Raw genomic sequence first — 14,367 nt, forward strand, 5'->3', positions numbered from 1 at the left:
AATTTGTGCACTGTTGGGCCAAAATACTACTGCTGCGGGGTATGGTGGCATTTACCGACTCACAAATACACACACTACTTCGAGATTCCTAGTGCGGATCAAGATACAAGACAAAGTACTCTCAAGAACGCCGGATTCTCTCCTCCGTGATCAATTATGTAGATAGAATTTGTGTTTGACGAAAGGACCATGTCACATCAAAACCTGCTTGATTCCGTATAGCAAAAAGAAACACCCATACTCTATGCCCAGATAACACCCAACCAAATGGTGCATTAGATTCGGTAAACAGTTTCATCATCCTCGAGGTACCTGTACGCAAGAGTGAAGGATGGTTAGTCATCTATACATAGCTATTACTCGGAAAGAAGAGGGCTAGGGTCAGTGCCACTTACATCAATTCGTTTCTCTCGTTCATAGCCCGCAGGGCCTGCAGTGCCTCCGCACGCTGGAAGACGTGGCCTTCGCCGAGTGTCGGTGCGCTGCGAATAGCGGTGTTCACGGCCCCGATGAGCCTCTCCACATCGGCAGTGTCTTCGTGAGTGAACAACTGGGTGCCCATCAGCGGGCCTAGAGCCTGGCGGAAGACCGTCAGACGAGCAGGCTGGATAGGCTGAGACGAAAGACTAGCAGTCTGCGACTGAGAGGTGTCCGTCTGAGATCCAACCAGCTGCGACGCCGGACGGGACGATGCAACAGACATCTGAGATTGGCTTTGCGACTCGGGCTGAGTACGGCTGGAACGGAGACGCTGGCCACGAGGGCTAGAATTGTACAGACCATCACCATTCTCGGAAACGTCGTCTCCCTCCGCATCCATCTCAGTGTCCTCGGTCATGGTGGAGAGAGCGTTAGCACCGCGGGTTCTCGGCCCACCCCGTCTCGTTGACCGGGGAGTCGCACTTGCAGTCTGCGCAGGGGTCTCATCATCACTGTCAGAATCGAGGTCACTGCTTTCTGAATCATCGTCGAACGTGGTGACCTTTCTCCTCTTTCGCCGTTCATCGTCAAGTACTTCCTTATACATAGCAAATCGCAGGATCGACTCTGCAACCTTGGCATCGCGTTCCTCCACTCTGTTCGAGAGACGCGATTTGGCATGGGCTGTGGACAAACGGATGAGAGTCTCGAGCGTACGAGCGGTGATAGGAGATGTTCTGCGCTGATTGCCAGACAAGTCCTCGTTTCTGAGCGCCGAGTAAGTCGTCACGATGTGGTCGGCGGCTCCCTTGGTCAATACAGGCTTGACACGAGTTTTAGCGTACTGAACATATTTCTTGATAAAGGGTATGCTGAGGATTTCGACGTTCTTGTTCTTGCTGCGTTGGTTAGCCATGCCAGCATGAAGCATGACGTTGAACTTTTCGTAGACATCAGTGGGATGGTTCGAATCCTGGTTGTCCTCTAAGCCGACACCGAGAGTCTGATGCTGTTGTTCACGGACGGGGGCACCTTCCTCAGCGCCAGGCTGGCGGTAGCGGTGCATGCGAAGAACATGCTCGGACACCATCCGGTCCTTCGCATCCTCGATGTCGTCGGTCACGACAAAGAGCAAGTCGAAACGTGACAGAAGAGAGTCAGGCAGGGCAATGTTCTTATGCGGGTCCTTGTGAGGATCATATTGACCGTAAATAGGGTTGGCGGCAGCTAGGACGCTACACCGAGCATTCAAGCTCGTATGGATACCAGCCTTTGCGATAGTGACTGTTTGCTGTTCCATTACTTCGTGAATGGCCACACGATCGACGTCACTCATTTTGTCGAACTCGTCAATACAGACAACACCACGATCACCAAGGACCATGGCACCAGCCTCCAGTCTGCGTTCACCGGTTTCCTTATCAGAAGTGACGGCAGCAGTAAGACCGACTCCGGAAGAACCACGACCCGTAGTTGCGATTGCAAGCGGTGCAGTATTCAGGACGAAGCGAAGCAGCTGTGATTTGGCAGTAGATGGATCACCAACCATGAGAATGTTGATGTCACCACGCAAGTGAGTACCGTTCTCCAAGTTCTTTTCCATGCCACCAAGCAACATAAGCAGAATCGCCTTCTTGATATAGTCATGGCCATGAATACTGGGAGCGAGAGATTGAGATAGCAACTCAAACACACTCTTCTTCTTGGCAACCTTGTTGATGTTTCGAATGTCGGTATCGGTAATGGTAGCTTGGGCGATGCCGCCGCCCGATTTAGACGCCAGCTGGATGACATTGTTGGCTAGTACAAGCGTACGGAATGTGGCGGATGTGGAAGATGCGTTTCGATTACCCAAAGTCCGGTAGATACCGACAAGCTGAATTCTGTCTCCAGGTTTGGCTCGATCGACCAGATCATCGTCTAGAATGACGTCCACGCTGCGCGGAAGTTGACCAGCCGGTGCCCGCTCAGGCATCTCCTGAATTGAAATTGTTTGGTGATCCATGTAGGTAGAGTAGCCATATTCCGTGGTCAACTAAGAAAAGACGGACGTTGTCAGCGTCGGTTAAAAGCGACATACCATGCAAAAACATACCGGATTCTTTTCTTCGTCCTCTTGAGGGTATACACTCATGCTAGTTGCTCCACTTGCAGTCATCGTCGCATCAACATATTTTCTGGTAAGGAATTTCTTGGTGCGCTCACTCCAGTGAACACTCTGGATAACTTTCGGTCGGACTAGGGAGCACTTGGTAACAATTCCCTCCAACGAGATCATGCGGTTCAGATGCGAGGAACCAAGTGTTCTGGGATTGCAGGAGAACTCTCCGAAGGCACCAACAAAGCCGCAATGGTAATGCTGTCTCTTGTCAACTCCTGTGCGCACATACACGGGCCTTGGAAACGTCGTACCACATCGTCTGCTGTTTCTCTGGACGGTCTGTTCGGCAATGTCTTGATGATATCTTTCAGTGCTCTCTCGAAGGCATCGGTGAATTCGTAAGGAGATGTGAGAAGACTGCAAATCATTAGCCGGCGCGATCCAGACATCGAAGACGGCCTTGCGGATCCTACCCGTCAGCCATCTCACGGCTATGTGCTCGAATTTCATCGATGCTGACCTACACCCAGGAGTGTGATTATTAGCTCAATTCATTTGAGGTAAGATGAGAGCCTCGACTCACTATCAAGCGCCGCAGCCCTCTGTTAAGCATCAACAGGATATCGGCTCGATAACTAGTTCAGGTTAGACCTTTGATCACCGGGAAAAGGCATTGCACCTGTATTGGGATAGTCCGGAAGCCGACGAACCTGCGCGCTCTAGCATCACCTACAAGGCAGAGCAATCAGTACGTTATCAGTTAAGACAATTCAACGAAATACTTACTTGGGTCGAGGAACTCGACAGCGGCACGCACACGATCTTGTGCAGCATCATCATATTGACCCTCCATGAGAGTGGAATTCTTGCTAACAACAGGAAGGGTATCTCGCAATGATTGAAACAGAAAATGAATCTATAAGGGAGTATCAGTAATGATTATCTCCGGGGTTGCAACGCAAACGTGGGGGGTGCGAAGGGTGATTTTTGCTTGCTCTTGATGGGAAGGGTGGGTTGGCGGAGAAACCGTTCTTTCGGGTCGAAACGCGACGTCCCAATAGGGTAATATTAGAACGCGTCAGGTTGCAGAAAGCGTTGATCGTGCCGTGCATAACTATGTTGACATTGCTGACTCATCTTGCATAGCTGACTGACTCCTCGGATAGTGCGCCATCTTGGTTGGTCGAGACTATACAGAGTACTTATCTGGGTAGGTAACTATGCCTTTTTTTGCTTTTGGATAGAGCAAGGTCTGCGCAATGAAATCTTGTACTGTACACTCTTAAATAGATAATATACAAGGAGAATGTTCAAATATGTACACCTCGAGACAACCTATCTCTTACACACCTGCCTCATGCCATTGCTCTCCTTCCGAGTGCACCTCTGCATCCTTCTTGGGACATCTCACTTCACTAGTCATCGCCCGAGTTTCTCCTTCTGAGTTTTCTCCGTTCTCGCAGTGCCATGGCTCTTATCTTGTCTCTCTTTTCGAGTTCGCTAAGATAGGCCTCCTCAGCATCATCGTCATCTTCGACGTCCTTATGGCGTCTAGTATACCGGCCAACATAGGTGTCATCGTCAGCATCTGCACCACGTTGAACATCCTTATGGCGTGTAGTATATGGGCCAACATAGACGTCGTCGTCAACCTCTTCATCACCGTATTCGGCATCTGCAGCGGCGTCTTCAGACTTGACACGTTTACCGTCATCTCTGATGTCTTTGCCGATACGCCGCCTCGGTTTCCGAATTCTGGGTTTCCGAATCTTGTGTCCAACATCGTCTAATTCCTCTTTGGTACCTGAGGATTTGCGTCTTCTGTTCAGAAGGGCTTCGACCTCCATGTCATACTCATCCGGCCTCTCCAATGTCCTCATAAAGAGACTGCGGAATTCTTCGATATCCGGGATAGCCTCTTCAAAGTCCGCAGCTTCTTCGGCATCATTCGCAACTTCCGCATCCAATGTCCCTTCCTCTGGTTCATCATGGGACGGTTTCACTTTGGACTCAACTTTAGAGAAAGTCCTTCTGAGACCACCGGTGCCCAGAAGACCTCCCGTCCATACGAAATGATCTAGCTCGGGCGCCCGTTTGTCGGGTCGTTGTTCACGTTGGCGGAGCAGAACACCTTGGTACTTGTCACGAAGATAAGGAATCTCACCCACCGCCTTTACTGTGTTCGGCGCTAGGTCAAACAGTGCCTGAAGCTCGGCGGGTCCGTTGCGGATAGTTCTCGCTCGGAATGCATTCAACGCAGCAGCCAGATACACCATTGTTACATAAGTAGGCTGCATGAAGTCCGGCTGGATTTTGCTCCAATAACGTCGACCTTCTTTACCAAGCAGGTTTGGGGGATGTTTTTGCTTCGGTTGTTCCACAGCATCGATTGTGGCAGGCACACCTTGCGGCTTGAGACCGTATCCGCGGCGTAGATACTTCCACCCAGGGAAGTTAGGCATGAAGCGATGCTCGAACATGGTGAATGCTTCAAGTTGATCCGACGGGTGGTCAGAGCATGCGAGCATCTGAATGAACGCGGACCAATTGTATGTTGTTAGGGCAAACCCAGCCTCTTCGACTTCCAAGATGACCTGAGGTATTCTCGAGATCTCGTCTCGGTAAGCCAGAGAACGTATCACCAGTGAAAGGGCTCGAGAGAGCATAAAGCGATGCGCAGACAAGATGGAGAAGTTCGAGAGCTCCGGTGTATCCGAGGCGGCTCCCTCTGAACTAGATTCTCTCGGGGCTTGAGAGCTGACAATAAGGACCTCCTCGCTTGACGGAAGAGGTGCCTCATCTGAGGAGGCTGGGATGGGCAGCCAGGATTCTATGTTTGGTCGACTGGCCATCTTGATAGCGCGTGGAAAGACTATGTTCCAATATTCTTCAACCTTTTCATGTTCACCCGCCTTGGAATGAGCAAGCATCAGTGCTGTTAGTAGGCGAACTGGAGCCATCTCGACCACGTCCTCGTTAGACGAGGTGGGTTGACTCTGTACATATTCGTCAAACAGCTCTTGAGCTCTTCGAGAAGCTCCGCGACGTCCATAAGCATTCATCATGTGTTCGTAGTAGGCGACCGGGAACGCTTGTTTGGCGGACATTCGGCCAGCACCCAGCACAGGGGACTTTGTCGCCAGATTGCTAGTTTTAACCTCTGAGATGGTCTCTTCGAGAAATCTCTCTGCGTGCTCTAGCCGAGTGTAGGCTTCGGCAGCGGCGTCGCCCCCATGTGTGATTATTTGGAGATCTCGTGCAAGCTGGCTTCTGAGAACAAGGAGCCGTGAGGCGAGACCAGCCTCTCCGAATCGCTCTTGGATTTCTTTGAATATCACGTGTACCATATCTCGGTTTCTGCTCCTCACATAGCCGAGCAGGATGATGGCGTAGTGGAACTCGGTAGTATATACGCGATTGTTGCGGTGCATTTCTCTCAAGATACGACGAGCATTTTCTGTCTTGCCGATGAGGGCTAGACTAAGCATGAGAGCGGCATAAGTCATTCCATCTGGGAGCACGTCGGCTTCATCCATGAGCATGCGGACCCGAGAAATAGCCTCCAAGTCTATTCTGAAAGCGTAGTTCCACAATAGAACGTTCCACATTCTGACCCGCGAGCCCGTAACATCTAGATCAAGACACGTCTTTGCGACCGATTCCGCCTCTTCAAATTCCTGGTTATGGCAGTGCGCTTCCACAATAGTGTCAATCAGCGGGGCCGTAATCTGTACACGATACTGTTTTGCGAGTTCGAGCAAGTCACGAACACCCTGTACATCGCCACGATTGGCACAGATACCCATCACAATACCAAATGTGTGCGAGTTCGGTTCCATGCCCTCATCAAACATCTTCCTCAATAGCTTAAAACACTCACTCAAGTCCTCGGCGTTAGCGTAGGCTGTGAGCAAAATATTCCAGCATACAGTATTCAGGCGAAGACCGAATTCCTCAGACACACGGTTAAATTGACGTAACGTTTCTCGCACGTTCCCGACCCGTGCATGGACAGAGAGAAGAGGAGTCACAAGCCTACGGCTTTGAGGCTTTCCATGGTGGGACACCATCTTGTCGAAAAGATCATTAACGGTGTCAACGTCACCGACTTTTGAGAACGCAATCATTGCATGCTTATAGGCGTCCAAGGTCGGTTTCCCATAAAATTGAGTGAATTCATCGAGCATGTACAACAGCCCAGCCGTCATCTCAAAGGAGGCAAGGCGTCTCACAAGATGGCCTAAAAGCTTGGCTGAAGGAACATGACCATCCATTCTCCAACGATAGTTCCGGTAGATCACAATAGTCCGGACGAATGTTTGCCTATTTTCGGATGTCCGAAGTGTGTTAAGAAGTTTTATATAATGTGCAGCTTTGACCATGTGAATGTTGTTGTACTTCTGCAAGATTAGCAGGATACTGTCGACCGAGCATTTTTCGGAAAATGCTTGACTGGTACAAACATTGTCAAGCAGAAAGCGAGCGAAATCATGCAGCGATGTGCTCGATGTTTGCTGTTGTATAGAGTCTGCAAGGGGGACCAAAAGGTCCTCAATAGTGGACATATCCAAGAGCGAAGCGAGTGCATCCCATAACTGGGCGCCTTCAGTTTCCAAGAAGGATGACCTGAGGTCCCAAATCACCTGCGCCCGATCCCACCGCAGAGCAGTTGCGAACCGGGCCAGAAGAAAAGCCCAAGATTTGATGCCAGTGCCATTGAGGATAGCTTCTTCGCAGAGGTTCTTCGCATCCAGCAGTTTCTTGGTAGCTATAGCCGACTTGATTATGTTCAAGTAATCTTCTTGGGACCGTGACTGGAGAGGAATCCGATCGAACACTCTTTTTGAGCGTCCAAAATCCACAATCCTGTTTGAAGCGCTGAGAAACTCTAGGAGAGCTGCGTTGACTTGATCAGGATGGCCAGCAGCGACATAACGGGACCATGCACCATCGTAAGCCTCGTAATCACGTTCATTGGAGGATGTGTTTGATCCATGAGGAGCGTTGCTTGCTGCTTGCGATGTATAGGCTCTCTTCAAGCCAGGAGCTGCCCTCCTCCTTCGACGCGGGACAAGTCTGTTTTGTGTTCGAAGAAGGCAGGAAGCTGCAAATTCCTGAGTCGAAAGCGGATACAAGAAGTCGAGGACTGGCGTTCGTGTATCATGGACGTGCGGGGTGGCGTTTCGATCATTCGACGCGGGTCGTTGGGGCGACTGATTGATCAGAGAGCCGAATTGAAGATCCAAATTGGCCGCCGAATACTGTGCAAGACTAGAGTATAACGATCTTCGGTTTCGGATGGCACCATTTGAATCCCGAAAGAAACGTCGTCCTGCGTTTTCGAGACACCCGGCCGCTCGTTCCAGCATCACCTCGAAAGATTTGCGGCGTGTAACCCTGATATCACCGATGACTGACTACTATACATAACATATCGAGCTCCTTGACTAAAGACGAGGAAGGGAACTTGGGTTAGACGATCGACCGAGTAGGGGTTGGGGCGTTCGAAGGGAGTCCAGTCGTACCACGCCGAAGGAAGGTTGTACCGATCGCTGAAGACGTGCTGCCACCCAGCACACCTGGCTGCAAGCAAAGAAACTTATACTCAAAAAGTGGAGGAGTTTCTAAGCTCGTAATTTCTCTGCGAAAGGTTCGGTGCCTGGGGAGGGGGGCAATGTTGGTGGTGAGAGCCTCGGAAGGAAATTTTGAGGGTCTAGTAGCAACAAGCTTGCTGGAAAAGCAACACCCGCAAAATCAGCCGGCCGATTGTTTGGCCGAGACTTGACCACATCAGCCGGCAACTGCTTGGGTGGGAATAGCACCACCATCACGAAGCGATATCTTGATCAATCGGTCAACCCCACTAGGAAGATGGATATTACAGACTTTATCTTTGCTCACCGGGAAGAGGCTCTCCTTACTGGAAATTACAACGCCTACCATGCATACACGAGCCGGAAGCTGCACAAGCTCCAGAAGCGGCTTGGACAGACAACCCCCAAAGGTCGGAAATATACTGCCAAACCTGCTATTAGCGCAGAGGATGTGAGCAAGAATGTGGAGTACGTCCTCTTCCCAGCACCTTTTGCCTTCTAGTCAAATAACGATGTGTTCACTAACCTGGGTTCATTGTTTTCGCCTCTCAGATATGTCCATGTCTTACTCACCAGCGCCGAGCGAGCATGGGCGCAAGCAATGCACGAGAAAACAACGCACTCAGCCGACCCGTCAGCCAAGGGGATCTCTGGTGCTGCCAGAAGCCACATTATCGCACGCTTCAATCGAGCTACCACTTATGCGAAGCATTTGGTCACAATTCTGGAGGATCAGGCAACCTCGGGCGCGACTGATATTGATATTCTAGAGGCACGTGCGTATTTGGCATCGCTCTCGGGAGCAATGTTCCTGGAGAAGCGCAAGTGGGAGCAGTGTCTTCGAAGTTATGCTATTGCCCGAGTGATCTACGTGGCTCTAGGGCAGCAGGTCAAGAAGGATGCTTTTCGTGACCTGCTCTCCGGTACCGTGGACCCCAGTTTAAGATATGCTGCATATCAGATGAAGCTTCCTCGCTCTAAGCCTCTCCCGTCCTTGGCAATCAGCTATTTCCCGTCCGACGCTACCATCCGATCTGAAGTTGAAAAGGTCGACCCCAATTGCTTGAAAGAGGAGGCCGCTGGAACACGAAGAACTGCCGACGGAGAAGTGCAGCAACTTCCCGAGACCATTTCCTGGAGGTCGCGAACTGTCACACTGGAAGATGCCACTATATCGCAGGCTCTCGCATCCGCCGCCGCAGCGGAGTCCCGTCTTGCCGCTTGGCTCACGGGGAGCGCCGGACAATCTGCTTCGCCGAAGGAAAAGGCCGCTGCCTATGACAACGTCATCATCGCGAGCCAAGACGCAGTAGATGCTACGAAGACTGCAATTGATGACCTCGCAGCCGAGGGTGTGGAACCCAGCGATAAGAGGATGCAAGCGCTACAAATCACGCGGACGGCTGTGAACTACGGCTTGGTGGCATGGAGAATCGGGCGTAATCGCGTCTTGTGCGGAGAACATGACGGCGTCTCTTTTGAGGCAGGCCCCGCTAAACAATTCAAGAATGCTAAGGGTTCTGGGACAGTGGAGGAAACGATTGGCAAGAAACTGGGGCGACTACGTGAGCGGGTCGTGCTATATGACTCCACACTGCAAAGTATCGACTTTATTCTGGAACTGCCAGGAGTTGCCGCAGATTCCGTGTTTGTGGCTGAGCTAGAGGCCAAACGACGTTACTTCCGTGCCTTGAGGTATATTGGCCTGTCTGTCAAACATTATTCATAAGTCTTACTGACCATTCTGCATCTCAGATGTCTGACGATCGGCCGCTCGCACGGCATTCTCAGCAAACCCACCAACGCTCTTGCTCTATTTCAACAAGCCTTGACCCTTGTCACGGAGCCTAGCGAGTCTCTCCAGTCCGCTGTCGACGCGGAAGGTCCGCCAAAGCTGGACGTCTCACGCAACCAGGTCTCTGCCTTGGGATCGACTTTGCGAGGCTTGGTTGCTCAGTACCGGGGTCTTGTGACTGTGGAGAAGCTTTCAGTCGAAGCGCAAGAGAAATTGACTAATGAGCGTCCAGTGATTGAGCGTCTGCATGAGTTCTCTGGCGATGCCATTGATCTGAAAAATATTGTTCCGTTCCCGCCACAAATCCAGCCTATTCCCGTTAAGCCATTGTTCTTGGACGTAGCCTGGAACTACATTGACTATCCGCGTCAAGGCTCGGCGGCTCAGGTAACGCCTCAGATCCAAGAAGAAGAAACGGCTACAGAAGAGAAGAAGGGCGGGCGACGCGGCTGGTTCGGGTTCGGCCGCTGAGGACGCAGCTGAGCGATGGACTTCTGCTTTCGATGTTCTCAAGAGTTAGACTTAGTTCTTGAACGTTAGCTTCGCAATAACTCAGCTGGTGTGAATATGATGTGATGACTTTTACGCTGATCGAAGCCTGACTGGTACGCAACAAGCAAATGCAGGCATTGCTCTGCCTATATGCGTAGGAGGCCATGGAAAGCCCAACTGTATATATTTCCCTAGAGTCTCTTCCGAACCGCCGCGCCTGTGCTAATAGCCAGTATGTACGTAAATCCAGTCTATAATGCAATGCTCTAGACTTCTGACTACCTACCAATTAGTAACAGTACAGTAATCACATCAAGGCAGTCTGCACGGGCCAGTCGGAAAAGCCGACCCGGAAGGTTGATAGCCGGATCACCTTTCCAGCATCAAATGGCACGATCACAATTGGCGGTTGACTTAGTGAGGTTGACCATTGAGTCTCTAGTTGTTGAGTAGTAGGAGAATTAGAAACTACTGAGAGTAGGTAGTAAACACTTGAGCCTTGCCAGGGCGTCTGATGAGGCCTGGGAAAAGTTTATAGCCTGGTCAATGCATCAGCAGGAACGGCAGTGGTCTGAGAGGCTCACTCGGACTCGTTCCTGTCCCATTCCCCCTTTGGGCCTAGTTTTATTCTCGAAGGCTGCAAATTTCCCCCTCGAAGATGCATAATGTGTCTGGAGGTTTTATGCAGGTGCAAAACTCAATGAGTGAATCCATCTAGTTAACTACCGCGTACCTTTCAGAACATCCTTACTTAGTCTATACTGCTGCAGAGTCTCTCAGTCAGTCTCTTGTCTCTCTCTCTCTCTCTCTCTCTATCTCTCTCTTCATCTCCCCGTGTTTCCGTTTTCCGCTCCCCCCCGCCTCCCCTCCCGCCCCGATCCTATTATATTATCAGCTAATCAAAACACCCATTTTTCCCTCGCCAAATTAGAGTTGCGTCTCCCCTGGATTGGCTTCTTCCTCCGATCTTTCTCTCTTGCAACTCTTCACGCCCCAATCCCTCGAGGATCTTCTCTCCCTCTCTCTCCTTCCCCCTCCCCTTCTCTTTATCTCGCATCCCCTTTCCATTCTTTCAATTCTCTCTCCCCATCGCCAATTGTTGGAGAGCACCTTTTGTTTGCTCAGTCACCCTCCAACATGGCCAGTCTCAATGGGAGTTTCGCCTCTCCATCCGCGGATGCCGTGATTTCCCCCAGACTTTTTGAGCCCTCTGGCCTTGTCGCCTCCGTCCTTGAAGGGTTTACCGTTTGGAAGGCTCTCTTGACTCTGTTCATTGCGGCTGTGATCTATGATCAGTGTACGTTTTCCTGCGCACTCATTGGGAGTGCTGGAGTTCGACCAAGTGGCTAATGATCGGAACAGTCCGGTATCTATGGCTCAAGGGTTCAATTATCGGCCCAGCATGGAAGATGCCTTTCATGGGCCCTTTCCTCCAATCCGTCAACCCCAAGTTCCATGAATACAAGGCCAAGTGGGACAGCGGTGCGCTGAGCTGCGTTTCTGTCTTCCACAAGTAAGTTTCTCGTGCTTGCTCGCTGGACTCGGGAAATATCTGACCGGCTTGTCCTCAGGTTCGTCGTCATTGCTTCTACTCGTGACATGTCGCGCAAGATCTTCAACTCCCCTACCTTCGTCAAGCCTTGTGTCGTCGACATTGCGCACAAGCTCCTTGGTGCGGATAACTGGGTCTTCTTGGACGGCAAGGATCACGTCGAGTTCCGTAAGGGCTTGAACGGTCTCTTCACGCGCCAGGCGCTTTCCTACTACCTCCCTCGCATGGAGGAGGTTTACAACGACTACTACGCTCGCTTCCTTCGGATCTCCAAGGAGAACAACTTCACCCCGACTCCCTGGATGCCGGAATTCCGTGAACTGATGTGTGCTGTTTCCTGCCGTACATTCGTCGGTCACTACATCACCGAAGAGGCCATCAAAAAGATTGCTGATGATTACTACCTGATCACCGCTGCTCTTGAGCTGGTCAACTTCCCCGTTATTCTCCCCTACTCCAAGGCTTGGTACGGCAAGAAGGCCGCAGACATGGTTCTAGCGGAGTTCTCGAACTGCGCTGCTAAGAGTAAGGCTCGTATGGCCGCTGGTGGAGACATCACTTGCATCATGGACGCCTGGGTCAAGGCCCAGCAGGATTCCGCCAAGTACCGGGAGAAGCTTGCCCAGGGCATCGCTGTGGATTCCAACGAGAAGCCGCCTCAGCTCCTGCGTGACTTCACCGACTATGAAATTGCCCAGACCGTGTTCACTTTCCTCTTCGCCTCCCAAGACGCCACCAGCGCGGCCAGTACTTGGCTGTTCCAGATCATGGCCGACCGCCCTGACGTGCTTGACAAGGTTCGCGAGGAGAACTTGCGTGTTCGCAATGGCGACATTCATGCTCCCCTGACCATGGAGCTGCTCGATAACTTGCCCTACACTCGCGCCGTTGTCAAGGAGACCCTGCGCTACCGCCCTCCTGTAATCATGGTTCCGTACTTGGTCAAGAAGGACTTCCCCATCACCGAGAACGTCACCGTATCCAAGGGCTCTATGATCATCCCCTCTGTCTGGCCCGCCTGTCACGATGAGGAGGCCTATCCTAACGCCGACTCTTTCGAGCCTGATCGCTGGATCACTGGTACTGCCGAGCAACAGACCAAGAACTGGCTTGTCTTTGGCACTGGTCCTCACTACTGCCTGGGCCAGACCTATGCTCAGCTGAACCTGATGGCCATGATCGGTAAGGCCAGTATGGAGATGGACTGGGAGCACACCCCTACTCCCGAGTCGGAGGAGATCAAGGTGTTTGCCACTATCTTCCCCAAGGTATGTCTCTTTGACTATAGCTCAGAATTGTGGCAGTTTGCTGATTTCTTATAGGATGACTGCCTGTTGTCGTTCCGCCCTCGCCCTTAAGCATTTCCTTTCCGTTTAAGAGACAGGACGCCGGAAGCTTCGGCTTTCAATCACCTGCCAGACACATTGAAAGGTGGAAGGAGAGCCCCCGTGTCCCGCATGTGCTGCGTTGCATCCTGTCCTGGTGATACGGCTGCAGACAACCCCCTTCTTCTTCGATCCACCTTTTGTTCTTCTTCGACCTTGTAACTACTTACCCTACTGCCCGCCTTTCTTCTTCTTCTTCTGCTTCTTCTTCTTCTTTCATCATCTCGGGGGTAGAACGGCGATACCATCTGCTGTTTGCGGTATCCAGAGTTGCCTGCGCATGGGTGCCTGGAGGTATATGATTTTGCAACGAACCAAGTGGCTCCGCTTCAGTGATTCACGAAGCCGTGAAGTGGCATGTCATTCTTAGATTACGCTACTTATAACTAATAATAATGCGAGACTCGAATATTGATGATAGAGTGTGATGTGCACTGCAGAAAAGCCCAAATCATGACCAGTAGTGCACAACCATAGTATATAAATTTTTATTCCGGAGTAGATTTGCATGTGGAAGCGCCACCCACCCGTCATACAAGAGGCAGGCGGTAAGCCCCGGAGCTGACATCACCCGCGAACGCCGCATTTCCGGCTGCTCATCCAGACTCCATTCTATTCCATACTCGACGTGCTCTTTCCTCCAGAGTATCAGTATCCTCAATTGAACGTCACAGGCGTAATGACCTCGCTTCTCCCGGTCCAGCGGCGCACAGCTGCGCTTATCTTCCGCGCCGTCAAGCACACCCCGAATGCCCGCCGATCCATCATCACAAGCGCAACCAGTGCTATTCGAAGCAACAGCAGCAGCAACAGCAGCACACTCCGACTCACCACCATCCCTTCCCACTCTCACGCCCAACTCCAACCCCGTCGCCAGCAGCCTCCATCCTCGCATCAGCTCCGCTGGAACAGCAGCAGCAGCAGCACCCCCGGCGACAACGGCTTCAAACAATGGGGCTTTGAAGAGGTACTACCCATCCTCCCTCCCCTCCCACTTTCATCTAATCTGAACCCCCTTATTCCCCCCC

The 14,367-nt window shown here is 51.5% G+C and overlaps 4 protein-coding genes across 4 annotated transcripts; 2 read left to right on the top strand and 2 right to left on the bottom strand.

The window, feature by feature from the left end:
- Positions 1-68: 68 nt before the first annotated feature.
- Positions 69-3,522, bottom strand: BP01DRAFT_417492 (MCM DNA helicase complex subunit MCM3). Its single transcript, XM_025579261.1, has 8 exons — positions 3,308-3,522; positions 3,232-3,250; positions 3,105-3,156; positions 2,995-3,041; positions 2,833-2,938; positions 2,516-2,779; positions 396-2,455; positions 69-312 (listed from the first exon to the last, which is right to left on the bottom strand). Exons 1-8 carry the CDS (start codon positions 3,372-3,374, stop codon positions 276-278), a joined length of 2,652 nt encoding a protein of 883 aa, XP_025429288.1. The 5' UTR covers positions 3,375-3,522; the 3' UTR covers positions 69-275.
- Positions 3,523-3,777: 255 nt separating this feature from the next.
- On the bottom strand, positions 3,778-7,890 carry BP01DRAFT_417493 (putative translation regulator (Cya5); the record flags this gene model as incomplete). Its single annotated transcript, XM_025579262.1, has 2 exons — positions 3,778-4,497; positions 4,537-7,890. The coding sequence occupies 2 exons, from the start codon at positions 7,888-7,890 to the stop codon at positions 3,937-3,939; spliced, it is 3,915 nt and encodes a 1,304-aa protein (XP_025429289.1). The 3' UTR covers positions 3,778-3,936.
- A 292-nt stretch (positions 7,891-8,182) lies between these two features.
- BP01DRAFT_358842 (signal recognition particle subunit SRP68) lies at positions 8,183-10,522 on the top strand. The gene is made up of 3 exons (XM_025575530.1): positions 8,183-8,583; positions 8,668-9,810; positions 9,871-10,522. The coding sequence occupies exons 1-3, from the start codon at positions 8,393-8,395 to the stop codon at positions 10,379-10,381; spliced, it is 1,845 nt and encodes a 614-aa protein (XP_025429290.1). The 5' UTR covers positions 8,183-8,392; the 3' UTR covers positions 10,382-10,522.
- A 624-nt stretch (positions 10,523-11,146) lies between these two features.
- erg5 (C-22 sterol desaturase erg5) lies at positions 11,147-13,759 on the top strand. The gene is made up of 4 exons (XM_025575531.1): positions 11,147-11,699; positions 11,765-11,915; positions 11,974-13,222; positions 13,277-13,759. The coding sequence occupies exons 1-4, from the start codon at positions 11,540-11,542 to the stop codon at positions 13,310-13,312; spliced, it is 1,596 nt and encodes a 531-aa protein (XP_025429291.1). The 5' UTR covers positions 11,147-11,539; the 3' UTR covers positions 13,313-13,759.
- The last annotated feature ends 608 nt before the right edge of the window (positions 13,760-14,367 follow it).

The sequence above is a fragment of the Aspergillus saccharolyticus genome, assembly GCF_003184585.1.
Source record: "Aspergillus saccharolyticus JOP 1030-1 unplaced genomic scaffold BP01scaffold_28, whole genome shotgun sequence".
NCBI lineage: Eukaryota > Fungi > Ascomycota > Eurotiomycetes > Eurotiales > Aspergillaceae > Aspergillus > Aspergillus saccharolyticus.

Bases quoted from the DNA above. Each gene is read 5' to 3' on its own strand.
- BP01DRAFT_417492 (XM_025579261.1), bottom strand. From the start codon at position 3,374: ATGGAGGGTCAATATGATGATGCTGCACAAGATCGTGTGCGTGCCGCT. The intron at 2,456-2,515 runs GTATGTTTTTGC...GTCTTTTCTTAG, and splicing joins AGGACGAAGAAAAGAATCCG to TTGACCACGGAATATGGCTA. The intron at 313-395 runs GTAAGTGGCACT...TCTTGCGTACAG, and splicing joins AACGAGAGAAACGAATTGAT to GTACCTCGAGGATGATGAAA.
- BP01DRAFT_358842 (XM_025575530.1), top strand. From the start codon at position 8,393: ATGGATATTACAGACTTTATCTTTGCTCACCGGGAAGAGGCTCTCCTT. The intron at 8,584-8,667 runs GTACGTCCTCTT...TTCGCCTCTCAG, and splicing joins GATGTGAGCAAGAATGTGGA to ATATGTCCATGTCTTACTCA. The intron at 9,811-9,870 runs GTATATTGGCCT...TCTGCATCTCAG, and splicing joins CGTTACTTCCGTGCCTTGAG to ATGTCTGACGATCGGCCGCT.
- erg5 (XM_025575531.1), top strand. From the start codon at position 11,540: ATGGCCAGTCTCAATGGGAGTTTCGCCTCTCCATCCGCGGATGCCGTG. The intron at 11,700-11,764 runs GTACGTTTTCCT...TGATCGGAACAG, and splicing joins GGCTGTGATCTATGATCAGT to TCCGGTATCTATGGCTCAAG. The intron at 13,223-13,276 runs GTATGTCTCTTT...GATTTCTTATAG, and splicing joins TTGCCACTATCTTCCCCAAG to GATGACTGCCTGTTGTCGTT.